Below are 13,521 nucleotides of genomic sequence, written 5' to 3' on the forward strand. Positions count from 1 at the left end.
TTGATTTCTTCCCTTCCAATTTGTATCCCTTTGACCTCCTTTTGTTGTCTGATTGCTCTGGCTAATACTTCAAGAACTATATTGAATTAGTAGGGAGAGAGTGGGCAGCCTTGTCTAGTCCCTGATTTTAGTGGGATTGCTTCAAGTTTCTCTCCATATAGCTTGATGTTAGCTACTGGTTTGCTGTATATTGCTTTTACTATGTATGGACCTTGAATTCCTGATCTTTCCAAGACTTTTAACATGAAGGGGTGTTGAATTTTCTCAAATGCTTTCTCAGCATCTGAGATGATTGTGTGAGTTTTTTCTTTGAGTTTGTTTATATAGTGGATTATATTGATTGATTTCCGTATATTGAACCATCCCTGCATCCCTGGGGTTCATCTTGGTGGATTTTTCCTTTGATGAGTAGGAAGTGTCCTTCCTTATCTTTTTTATAACCTTTGGTTCAAAGTCGATTTTATTTGATATCAGAATGGCTACTCCAACTTGTTTCTGGGGACCATTTGCTTGGAAACTTTTTTCCTAGCCTTTTACTCTGAGGAAGTGTCTGTCTGTCTTTGTGCATTTCTTGTATGCACCAAAGTGCTAGGTCCTGTTTACATATCCAGTCTGTTAGTCTATATCTTTTTATTGGGGAATTGAGTTCGTTGATGTTGAAAGATATTAGGAACAAATTATTATTGTTTCCTATTATTTTTGTTTTAGAGGTGGAATTATGTTTTGATTTAGCTTTTATTGAGGTATTTTTATCACAGTAACAGGAAAAGAAACTAAAGCAGAGACCAAAGCTGGAGCTTAAGTCGAGACACTAGTATTTCTTCAGAACATAAACTTAAGTAAATAAAAGAAAAGCACAGAGGTTCTGTATGTATCATATAAAATTTTGTATCAATACAGAGAGATTGACCATGATAGATTGATCAGCTTTACGTTAATAAAAGAAATCACTACAACAAGTCAGTGTGTAATGAATACCACTTTGTTCATTAAACTGACAAAAAGTTTATTTTAGAAATCTAGCAAAGGAGATGGTTGCTAACTCTCTAACTAGTGGAGGAATAAGTTGTATTTACATTTACATCAGCTTGTAGTTAACAGTAATTTGTATATTTAGAAGAGTATTTGCTTCTTGTAGTCTTTTTGTATGACAAGGTCTTTACATAGTCCATGCTGTCCTGAAACTCACTATATAAACCAGGCTGGCCTCAAACTCAGAGAGATCCTCTGGTCTCTGTTTCCCAAATGTTGGGATCAAAGGCATGTGCCACCATGCCCAGTTTACTTTTTGTAATCTTTTGATCTTGCTGAAGAATGAAAGCAATCTTGAAAATTTTTTTTTTATTTTAAGAACTAATTCTAGGCTTACAGTGTAGAATTTTTGTATGCCCTTCTGCTAGCTTTCCTTACCATTACCAATATGCATAGTTAACCATTGTAAAATGATCTAAACCACGAAATTAGCATGAGAATGGTATTTTGGGGACTTGAGGCATGGATCAATCCATCGAGAACGTGTACTGCTCTTAGAGTGTACCCAAGTTCAATTCACAGCACAGATCCACCTGAACTCCAGCTTCAGGGCGTCCAACAGCCTCTTCTAGTTCCTGAGGACATTGCACTCGTGTACAAACACACACACACACACACACACACACACACACACACAAAAGAGATGTAATGCTTGTTATGCTTGGGTAAAATTTATAAATGGCAAAGAGAAACTTGAAGTTACTTGATGCGTTGTGGTTTAAGAACAACACTTGAGTACAGTCTTATGCATGAAAACGCATAGGGCGACATAGCTCTAGTTGTGATGTAATTGTTTTCAAGATGAAGGTGTTCAAGAGCTGAGTCCTCATCTTCCTCAGCATTGCAGATTTGTTCAGGAAGGATGTTCCTAAAGAACAATAGACATGTAGATTATAAGCAGTCCAAGTATCTAAGTCTGGAATTTAGAAGCTACGTTTTTTAAAATGATTTGGTTCTTAAAATGCAGGTAGGCATGACATTGTGACTCATTTGTAAATTCCAGTAGTCAGGGATCTAGTGAAGCGTTACCGTGAGTTTATATTCACTACTCAACTGAGTTCCAGGCCAGCCTGCTCCAAAGTAAGGCCATGTCTCAAAGGGTGTGGGATGGGGCAACAGCAGACGATGGTAGAGGCAAGAGTAAGAACTGAGGCTGCAGGCGTGCGCTAATGGAGCATCATCACGGCCTGCAGAGTGAGGGAGGTCTTCCGAAAGGTGATTTGAAACAGGATCCTCCCTTACTGAGTAGGTACAGTCAAGACTGACCTTTAACTCCTCATCCTGTTGCCTTCACCTCTCAATAGCTTGAATTAAATGCATGAACACCATACTTGATTCCAGACTGTTCCAGATTAATCTTCTAGTCACCCACGGTGCCTAGGCAGGTGTAATGATTAAAGATATAGAAATGTGAAGGAAGTTGAGTGCCAATAGATTCCTTCAGAATTTGCCTTCATAAAACTCTATTTAGGCAACTTTTGACTCTGCAGGGCACTTTCTGTATGCACATGGGGATTTTAGTATAGGGACGTATTTATTGCTTTGCAGCCTCAAATGAGTCTGTCTCCAAGACTCTACATATTATGTAATCATGTTCTACTTACTACTGTGGAAGTTTACAGTATTAGTACAAAAGTGGAAGTCATAATCATTATGGATCTATTATTCCCCTTTAGCAATTACTAACATTGTCAGTTTTGCTTAGTTCTAATTACTCTTTATAACCATTTTTCTCTTCAAAATAAATCAAAAGGTTCATATTTTGCATCTTTATTTATCAATTGAAATTTAAATTGATACTTGAAAACTTTAAAATTTACCGTATCTTATTGTTGTTCAGCCTCAGAAAATGCAATGCTTTCATTCCTTGTATTCCAGGGGGTATGGATTTGAAGTCATTGTGATCCAGAAATAGTTCTCTCAGAGAATGATATGCTCCATAGAACGAGACTAGGTCCACACCATCATCAGAAAGTCTGTTAAATGACAGGTACAAGTACTCCAGGCCTGGTTTCATGTGGCCAAACACATAGCCAGGGATCCGTTCAATTTGGTTCCCAATTAGGACAAGGTGCAAAAGAGATTTGGGTAGATAGGAGGGGACGTGGTAGAGCTTGTTGTAGGACAGGTCGATAGATTCAAGATTTCTGCAACAAAGGAAAAGTGAATCGGATAAGGAACTTCAGGAGACTGACTGGCCATCCTAGTGACCCCGAACAGACCTAGGTTCTGTGCCAGCCTGAGTCTGTCTGGCTCTCAAGCTCGTGCTCTCACCAGCGTTCACACTGTTCGTTAGCTCTGGGTGTGCATCAGAATCCGCGTGGGAAAGCTCAGATCCTTCGGGAAATTGGGAAACGAAGCTCAAGTTGTTGAATGAGACTTGGGGTGAGAGTGGGGGTTGCCTTCATTCTTCATCCTTATTAGATTTATGATCTAGCGTATCACAGACTTGGGGTGAGATGAAGGGATTAGGGTAAAATGGAGGGATTAAAGGGTTCATGCACCAGGCAATCCCGGGAATGTGATGAGCTCCATCCTTTTCTGTTAGAAGCTTCCCTTGAGTCTGCAAGGGCTTCTACCCATCCCTTTTCACCCAATAAAGATTCCTCTATTCATGAAAGAATTCATTATTCTCCAGTTGATTCCACACCTCTTTTCATCTCTGTGAACAACCCATTTCCCAAGCTGGTCAATTCAGGAGTATATTTTTCCACAGACATGCAGCCTTTAATAAAGACTGCAGATATGCTGTTGATTCCTGTCTAGGAAGGTGGATTCTATTTTGTATTTCTGTTCTCAAACAAGGCCTTCTTAAGATTGAGAAGTGGTTTAGGAAGACAGGCCTGGCCTCTGCAGCCTGGCATCTCCATCTAATGGTGAAGAAGGAGTCGCCTGCTTTCTCCTCTCTGTATGTAAACATTACGCCGTCTCAACCTGCAGCCTGTGGCAGACGCTGCAGGGTGGCATTTGATTGTCAGGAATCAGCCCTCATTTCTTGCTACTTTAGCACTCAGAGAGTAGTGGTCATGATACCAGTTATGTAATAAATGGTTAGAAAGCTCAATGAGATAGCTAAACGTTGAAACTAAGAATAAGAGTTCCATGGGAAAGGATGCTTAGAATGTTAAATTGTGGTAGATACTTACTCGTGATTTATCCATGCTAAAGGAGCAATCCGACTTTCTTCTATTTTATTATAACGTAGTACAATCATAGTTATCTTTCTGGTGTGATTGAAACAAATTTCAGTTATTTCTTCAATTTGATTATTTTCTAGGTACAACTCCTATAAAGAAGAGAAAATATTTTTCTTCTGTTTGTATTCAGTGGTATCTAATTTCACAAAATTAAAATATACGGGGCTGGGGATTTAGCTCAGTGGTAGAGCGCTTACCTAGGAAGCGCAAGGCCCTGGGTTCGGTCCCCAGCTCCGAAAAAAAGAACCAAAAAAAAAAAATTAAAATATACTATTCTCATTAGCATTATTTAAAGTCTTATTATTCAAATCAGTTCATACTTTTAAATTGTCAAATTTTATAGCTAGCAAAATAAAAGGTACTACCTATCATGATTATGGAGTTAAATAACGTTAATTTGTATATTTATGCATATTTGAGAGTGGGGTGTGTGCGTGCACATGCATGTAGGAGCATGTGGAGGACAGAGACAGAGGTTGGTATGAGAGCTCTTCCTCAGTCACTCTCCACCTTAGGCCTTGAGACAGGGTGTCTTGAATCACTGATTCAGTTAGACTAGCTGAAATAGGGGGCTCCAGAGTTCCTGCATCCTACCCTGTGTCCCTGTCTCGTGCTGGGAAGACAGGTGCACACTACCACATGGCCTTTATTAGTACTGGAAATCAAATGTGGATCTTTACATCTGTGTGGTGAGCGTTTTACCAAGTGTATTCTCTCTTCAAACAAATAAACTTAGCGTTTAGCTATGTGTGACATATGATGATACAGCATAACATAATTGTACAAGTTTTCTGCCTTATAAAACTTACATTAATTATGTCACCTGAGCTACAGAACACTGAACATCGGAAGTAGAAATAATCACAACTCACCAGTGAGAAGCTCAGGTCTGAGGAAAGAGTAACACGCACTGTAGGTTCCAGGGCAGATGCATGAGTGCCAGGCTGACTGAGCACTAGCTTTAGAGCTGCTTCTCACCATCCCATAATACTTATAATTATTTTAGGCTCATGTTTTTATACTTGAGTTATAATATGTTTACTCACAACAGTAGAGTTCATAGGAACATTAATTTGGATAAGAGTACAACCTGCTAGAACTACTTAAGTCTCTAGTAGCTGGACACCTTCAAGATGCTGGTATTAAAGAAAACTTTTTTTTTTTTTTTTGGTTCTTTTTTTTTCGGAGCTGGGGACCGAACCCAGGGCCTTGCGCTTCCTAGGCAAGCGCTCTACCACTGAGCTAAATCCCCAACCCCTAGAGAAAACTTTTACTAAAGTCTCTGAATCACTAAATATTTATTTCTGTATAGTTAAAATGCACATGTAGGATTGGCTTATGTATTAAATGTAATTTTATTCATATCATGGGTTTTTTTTTTTTTTTGCAACTCAATTTTGGCATTTGTTTAAAATGCATAAAGGAACCTTCGGGGTTTTGCTTTTATTGTCCTGTGTAATTAAGGGATGAATTATGTGAGAGATTTCCAAACTCAAGTGTACATCAGAATCACATCATAAGCCTTTTCAAGTACAAACTCCAACCTAAGTAATCCCAGGAAGGGCTATGTAAGTAGGTTCTGAGATACTCATCCATATGCTGAGGACTCTGAAGCCAGGCTGGGAAGTTCAGGCATGAACCTAAGTGGAACATGCATGTGTTTGCCAGTTGAATGTATCAAAGTATTTAAAATGTTACTGTATTTATCTTGTGTGCATATGTGTATGTGAATAGACACATATATGAAGATCAGAAGACAACTTGTATCAGTTGTCTCCACAATGTGGATCTCAGGGATCAAACTCAAGTTGTCAGATGGGTACCAATTAAGCCAAAAATTTTGTATCTTTAAAAAACTATTTTAGGTGCCTGACCTTGCAGATAAAGCATCAGACTAAGAAAATCGAGGATAGGTCCAGGAGTCTTATGTCTTCGTTACTTAGGTGAGGGCTTGTGGCTATGTGTTTGTCCCCAGTAACAAATAAAGCAGGACATGGTGGTAAATGCCTAAAAGCTCAACACTTGGGAGTTAGAAGCAGGAGGATCAGGAGTTCAAGCCCAGCCTAGGATAATAAGGTTCTCTTTAAAAACAAAAACTAACTGATAATGATATAAAGCCCAGTACTGGTAAATCCAGAGTTACATGCCTATGTCTCTTTTACTAGCCATAGGAAGAAGCCAGAGCATGTGAGCCTAATAAATATCCCTCTGTTCTGGGTCAGTAGGACTAGAGGAACTGTATACTGGCTTCTTGGGTCAACATGGAATGTGGTAGAAACCACTTCAGATAAGGAAACCTGAGTTCCAGCTTGGCCTGCAAGAGACTCTCTGGACCTTATGTTCCTAATTCAAGAAATTGACAGTTGTTGGCAAAAGACCAGCTGAACAGGAGAGCATTCCTAAGAACCACTAGGGACACCAGAGCTTTGCAACAAGAACCAGGTCTAGAGCCTGAAGTTATGTATAGCACACTTTGGGGTAGAACTGATGAAAATTTCTAAGCCTGAGTTCCTGACATAGTCCACAGTTTATTGGTGCAATTCTTAGGTCCATCCATATTGTTACTATTAAGTCAAAATGTAGTTTCACTCAATTTGTGGATTGAGGATTTTTTTTTGGATGTCATTTTGACACAAACTAAAATCCTCTGAGAGGAGGGAACCTCAATTAAGAAAATACCTCCATAAGATTGGGCTGGAGACCAGCCTGTAGGACATTTTCCTAACTGATTGATGGGGAGGGCCCAGCCCACTGTGGGCCGTACCATCCCTGGGCTGGTGGCACTGAGTTCAATAAGAAAATAGACTGCACAAACCAGGAGAGCAAGGCAGTAAGCACCACCCCTCCATTCCTACCCTGCTTGAGTTCCTGTCCTGACTTCCTCCAGTGATGAACAGTGCTGTGGATGTGTAAGCAAAATAAACCCTTTCCTCTCCAAGTTGCTTTGGTCAACCCTAATTAGGACAGGGACAAACATTAAACTTGGTTGTTCTGGTTTGGGATAATTTAGTCTCTTCTCCACCAAGAACTGTCATCATTGCCATTCTTCATTTTATCAGGGAAATCTACTACTTAGATGACAGTTCTTCTGTATATAGGACAAGAGCTTTTTTGAGTTTAATATATGTTACAGTGGTTTTCTAATATACATTTGTTTTGGAGCCAGCAAGATAGCTTAGTAAGTAGTAAATGCTTGCCACACAAGCCTATTGAGCTGAATTTGAGCCCAAGAGTCCATGGTGGAAAAATTCTTTTCCACCATTCTTCCAAATGTGCTCTGACTTACACACACACACACACACACACACACACACACACACACACACACACACCAATCATAATAACATTTAAAGGATATATTTATCTTGTATATTTCTGTAATATGTAATGCATTTAAAATGTTAGAAGAACAGTGTAATGGCACACACCGTTCCAGCACTCAGGAGGCTGAAGCAGGAGAATCATGATTTCAAGGCTGGCTTGACCTATATAGTGAGATCCTGTCTCACGAAACAGAAGAGAGATGGCAGTACCTCAATAGAAGCTGGAAGACCTTGTGGTATGATTCTGAATTTGTTTTTTCCCAGACGTAGGTATGATAAGTTCTTCAAGGATTTGAAAGCTAGAGGGTTGACATTGATTTCACTGAGATTGTTTCCCTCCAATTCTAAAGCGACAAGTTGATTTAAGTCTAGAAAAATAAAATAATCCAAATATTAGAATAACTTTAAAAGCACACAGTTTGGGTTGATGGTGCAGTTCAGTGTCAGAGCACTTGCCTAGGATCTAGGTTAGAGCCCTGGCACTGCAGAAAGAAGAAACAGTAAAAATAGGAAAGAAACCATTTGAAAAAAAATTCAATTTGGAGATTTGTAATTTCTTTATCTTTATTTCCCCCATAAATTCTTTTCCTGAGTATTATATACATGACATCTACACAGCTCTACAGGACAAGAATTTTTGTTTGGGGAAATTCATTTAGGTATTGAAAGGCATAAATATGAGTAAGGAGCAGAAACAAGGAAGCACAGAAGGGGACAGAGTAAGAATCACTGCCAGAGACTGTGCTGCCTATGAGGCTATGTCAATTTAAGACAACTGGAGTCATCTGAGAGTTAAGGAACCTCAATTGAGATAATGCCTCCATAAGAGCAGGCTGAACACAAGCCTGTAGGGTATTTTATAATTAGTGATTGACGAGGGAGGGCCCAGTCATTGTGTGCAGTGCCATCCCTGGGATAGTGGCCCTGGGTTCTATAAGAAAGCAAACTGAGCAAGTCAGTAAGCAGCACCCATTCATGGTCTCTGCATCAGCTCCTGTCTCCATGTTCCTGCCCTGCTTGAGTTCCTCTTATAACTTCTTTGATGATGAATAGTGATGTGGAAGTTAAGCAAAATAAAACCTTTCCTCCCGTGTTGCTTTTGTCATGGTGTTTCATCTCAATAATGATAACCATGACCAAGACACTTGTTAAGCAGGAATTTGGAATTCAACTGGACAAGGAGTAAGAGTGTTATGAAAGTCACTGGATGCATTTGTAAATACCTATAGGTATGAATTGGCAGTGCAGTAGGCAATGGGATCGTGATCCCTTTCTCTGTAACACAGAAAGGAGCACAGTCTGGTAAAACCCTCAATCTCTCAACAAGGGAGTTAGAAATATAGACGAATGTTGGGCATAGTGGCACATAACTTTAATTCCAGCACTCAGGAGGCAGAGGCAGGTGGATCTCTATGAGTTCAAGGCCAGCCTGGTCTACCTAATGAATTCCAGAACAGCCTGAGCTACCTAATGGGACTCTGTCTTGAACCACCACCATCACTACCAAAAAGAAAAAGGGGAAATGCTATCAGAGCTCTGAATTCCCATAATAGTCACTTACAGCACAGAGTAAGGCCAAACAAAAGCTGTTTTGTTTTCTTTTGTTCTATTTAAAAAAAATGATCGGAATTTTTCAGTGTATTCAGACTGAGAGCTACCAGGCCTTTATACAAACAAGTGTCTGTGTCTGTCTGTCTGTCTGTCTTGTGTTTTTCTACAATGTTTCTACTGGCCTCGGGAGTGGTATCATCTAGGTCAAATAAAGCACACACCATTCACCAGTGATATACCCCGGGGCCTCTGAGTCAGAAGTTCATTCCCCGTGTAGTGGATGTTTTTCTGTTCAACACTGTCGTCAGGATTTCAACAAATGCCATATGAAGCTCAGGCCTCTTCTGGGCAACAGCAACAAGAGTCATGTGAGGAGTAGAGAGAAAATGACTGAAGATTTTAAGAGAATGCAGTGTGAGTTGGAGTGTCGTGGAAGTGAGAGTCTCTTATGGATACAAAGATTTAGATTGAGTTAAGAGGATTTTCAGGTTGAAACAGCCCCGTGAGCACATGCAGATGCAAGACCTATTTGAGCTCACTGAGATGAAGACCTCACCCTGAGGTGTGCTATGTGCAACAGGATAAAACTGTTGTTCAGAGAGGGTGCCCATGTGTCCTGAATGTAGGTTTGACTCTCAGGATGCTATGACGAATGCCACGTGAGAACAGATTACTCTGATGCTGGTACTTAGGATCAATCAAGGATTGGGTTATAGGAAGTAGGGAAGACAGCCAGGAAACTGGGATCCATAATTATATTTTTTCTATATTATTTCTGAAATTAAAGGTACAGAGGATCCAGCAGTTCTCAAATATATATATGTTGAGATCTTGAAGTTTAATTCTCCATTGAAAAGTGAAGAATGCAAGTAAAATTTATTATGACACCTTGGAAAAACAAGTTCACAATGCTTTGTGTTTCGGTTCTGTTTTCTCTGTTCTGTACGTCAGACGTGGGGCAAAGAACAATACAGTTAAATTAGATCTGAGGTCACTATTGAAAGGATTCATAACCAGACAATAGAGGTAAAAGTCCCTATTGTGGGTAAGATCATGATCCACTGTGGATAAGATGACATATTAGGCTTCCTGGTAGAATATAACAGCCACGCTGACTTTGGTTTGATTGTTCTAGTTGTTAGCCATGACAAGAATGCTCTAAAGCACAGCGGTCTCTCACTGCCCCCTCTGTGTCTTGTGGTAGAGCCTCCCTTTCTGTTAGTACAGTCAACGTCTCAAATGGTCTCCTTCACTTGTCATATGTGTCCCTGTACACTCACCTCCCACAACACTTGACTACCAACCCATCCTGCCTACAGCCCCTACAGCATCTAGAATTATCTTTCTCTTTCATAGGCCTTTTCTCTCCTAGTTTTCCATTTCTCTGTATCCGTGATTTAAAAGACCATTGGTAAATAGCCACAGGGAATGATGCCTAGAGAACAGTAGCTATTGGAGGCAGTATACAGAAAGACTTGTGGCAGCACTGGCTAAAGTAGCTTACCTGCTAGCTGCCATCCACAGCAACAGAACTCACCAGAGGCATGGGAGCCCAGAAGCTTCCCCAGACAAGGAATATCCAGCACCCCAGGGGCTAACACAGCAGGAGTAAAAATCTAAGCTGCCAGTAAGTACCAAGAGATTTCTTATTTGAGATAGCAGAAGAGATTTTCTTTTCTGGCCACCAGCATATGGTTGGTGCTTGGTGCATAGAGCGAAGAGAGAAGATGGCTAGTCCAGCCAGGACTACAAATCAACACTCTAGAAACACAAAGTATTTATGTGAGAGGGGCAAGGTGTTCTGAGAAGCTGTCCGGGGATATATAAGAAAAACTGCAGATAGTAAGTATATATAGTAAAACATGCCTGGAAAGTTGGGGTAGAAAGATTCTAAGTTCAAGGCCACCCTGAACTATAGACTAAGACCCTGCCTAAGAACAGAAAAAGGAGTAATTTATGTTTTGTAAGTTATCACTTTAATAGCAGAACTAGGAATGTAAACTCAGCCTATTTATATCCTTGTTCTCAATTCTGTGATCCTTTATGTCTAACAGAGCAGTTAGAAATTAGAGTTTCCAGTGTCCTTTCCATATGACAAAGCCCATCAAAATCTGTGTTTATTAATGTTTTTCATGTGCACACTCAAATCCATCTGGAGACTGAGTATTTCCATAGCTATGTAATTCTCACATTTGGCAGTTCTCATCGTTGCTGCTCTTCTCTCATCAATGGAAGAGTTTTTCTTATGAGGTTTTTTTGGAAGCTAATGGAATACTTGGGTTGTTTATTACTTTATATACTCTCTCAATATTGCCTAAGAACTAGTTTCAACTCTAGTAAGCAGAGCATTTTTGTGAGACACAGCACACTTTGCCCCTCTCACATAAATACTTTGTGTTTCTAGAGTGTTTATTTGTAGTCCTGGGTGGACTAGCCATCCTCTCTCTTCTTCTATACTTCAAGAGCAATGCTAGATAGTTATGAAGATGAAAAAGAGGATCAAGCAATCTTAAAGGAATTCATAAGCCAATCTAAAGTTTTAGTTAGGATTTGTACAACATGAAATATGATACTTCTGTGCAGTTGTGGTTCAGCAACTTCAGCTGCTCTCATGGAGAGAGAGCAAAAGTCCACTCCAGCAGGTATGCACACCTTACTAAATTGTCCATCAGAACGCCAAGCTGTGGTGACAGCCTCATTTCCTGTGCATGGGTTATGGAATCAGCAGGACTTCAACTTAAACCACACTCAAGATGGAGCTGCCAGGGCTGCTTCTGTGAGGTTCCTTGCCCCACTGTGTAGTAGCACCTCTGCCTCACATACAGTGCGAGTTTACTCTGTCTTCATACAGAACGTGCACACACTTGGATTGAGGCTCCAGTGTATAGCAAAGTAAGTAGCAGTGCATGAGGACACTGGAGTCACCTAAACACATGGTGCTCAGGGAGTGTTAGCACGACACTTCAGATATTAAAGGGGTGTGAGAGTCACTGCTGCGAGTGATGAACACCTGGCTCATAAGAAAAAGTTTTACATAAGATTAAGGTGGGGTTTGTTTTTGTTGTTTTAAAGAACGTTGAAAAGACGATAGTATTGAGATGTATTATTTGTTGGGTAAGTGACTAAGGTTAGCTTATTAACTTAATGGTGAAATAGTCCGAAATTTTCTATTTACACATTTTACACATTAGCAATACAATAAACCAATTTCTATAGGACAGTAGAGAATGATTATAAAACATATCATTTTAAAAATGTTGGTCTGGGTCACCAAGAGAAAAAAGCATCAATGAAGTACTACCTAATGATACTCTGCTATACTGTAGACCAGAACCTAGACTAATTATCATCAGAGAAGCTGAGGGGAACAGATGCAGAGACCCACAGCAAAACATTAGGCGGAGCTCAGCGAGTCCTATGGAAGAGAGAGAGGAAAGATTGTAGGAGCCAGAGGGGTCAAGGACGCCACAAGAACACAGCCCACAGAATCAACTAAGCAGGAGTCAGAACCAACAAGACCGAATCAACAATCATGGAACCTGTATGGGTGTGACCTAGGTCCTCTGCGTATATGTTATGGTTGTGTAGCTTGGCCTTCTTGTGGGACTAACAGTGGGGGTGGAGGCTGTCTCTGATTCTTTTGCTTTTGGTACCCTTTTCTTCCTACCCTGGTACCTCATCCAGCCTTAATATGAGGGGAAATGCCTAGTCTTATTGCAACTTGAGATACTGTTTGGTTGGTATTCCTGGGAAGCCTGTTCTTTTCTAAAGGGAAAAGGAGGCAGAGTGGATCTGGGGAGTGGTGAAGAGGAGAGAGGAGAAACTGTGGTCAGAACGTATTATATGAGAGAAGAATTTTTTTTTTAAAGTAGGACTGGGGAAATGGCCCAGTAGCTAAAGTGCTTGCTGTTTCAACAATGAGTACCTGAGTTCAAATCCCCAATATTCGGTTACAGGATGTGCCTATAATCCCAGCTCTAGGAAGCAGAAACAGAAAGACCCTGTAGACTTACTGTATTGACCAGTCACCAATCGTCCAGATTCTATGAGAGACCTTTATCTCAAAAACAAAATAAAATACAAAAACAAACAACAAACAAAGAAAATAATGTAGGAAGACACCTGACGTCTTTCACTTATGATTTCCAAAGCAGGCACTAATGCACCACCCCACCCCACCCCACACACCATTTAAATACCTGATAAGCTTTTCTCATCGATAGCCTGGAGATTGTTGTCGTTTATTTTAAGTTCTTCTAGTGTAGATGGTAATTCAGAAGGAATATGTACCAAATTATTTCCGTCCATGTTCAGATGCATTAACTTCTTCAAAAGCTTAAAAGACAAATCTCTAAGTTACCATATTTCCAGTAACAGTTATTTTTCAATATTCCCCATATAACAGTCAGTCTTATGTT

At 40.1% G+C, this 13,521-nt stretch overlaps 2 protein-coding genes across 4 annotated transcripts in view; one reads left to right on the top strand and one right to left on the bottom strand.

The window, feature by feature from the left end:
- The window catches only part of Cenpp (centromere protein P), a 175,221-nt gene that overhangs the window by 105,116 nt on the left and 56,584 nt on the right, over positions 1-13,521 (top strand). The window lies entirely within an intron of this gene.
- Positions 723-13,521, bottom strand: part of Ecm2 (extracellular matrix protein 2) — a 32,580-nt gene continuing 19,781 nt past the window's right edge. For 2 of the 3 annotated variants that reach the window (XM_006253742.5, XM_039096237.2), the window contains 5 exons: positions 13,303-13,438; positions 7,763-7,920; positions 4,179-4,318; positions 2,853-3,179; positions 1,688-1,900 (listed from right to left, as the gene is read on the bottom strand). In XM_006253742.5, the coding sequence (XP_006253804.1) occupies positions 1,732-1,900; positions 2,853-3,179; positions 4,179-4,318; positions 7,763-7,920; positions 13,303-13,438 (930 nt within the window). In that variant the 3' untranslated portion in view covers positions 1,688-1,731. Of the gene's footprint in view, positions 1,901-2,852; positions 3,180-4,178; positions 4,319-7,762; positions 7,921-13,302; positions 13,439-13,521 lie in introns of all 3 variants that reach the window. The other variant, NM_001427107.1, reaches the window with a different exon arrangement.

The sequence above is a fragment of the Rattus norvegicus genome, chromosome 17 (assembly GCF_036323735.1).
Source record: "Rattus norvegicus strain BN/NHsdMcwi chromosome 17, GRCr8, whole genome shotgun sequence".
Taxonomy (NCBI): Eukaryota; Metazoa; Chordata; class Mammalia; order Rodentia; family Muridae; genus Rattus; species Rattus norvegicus.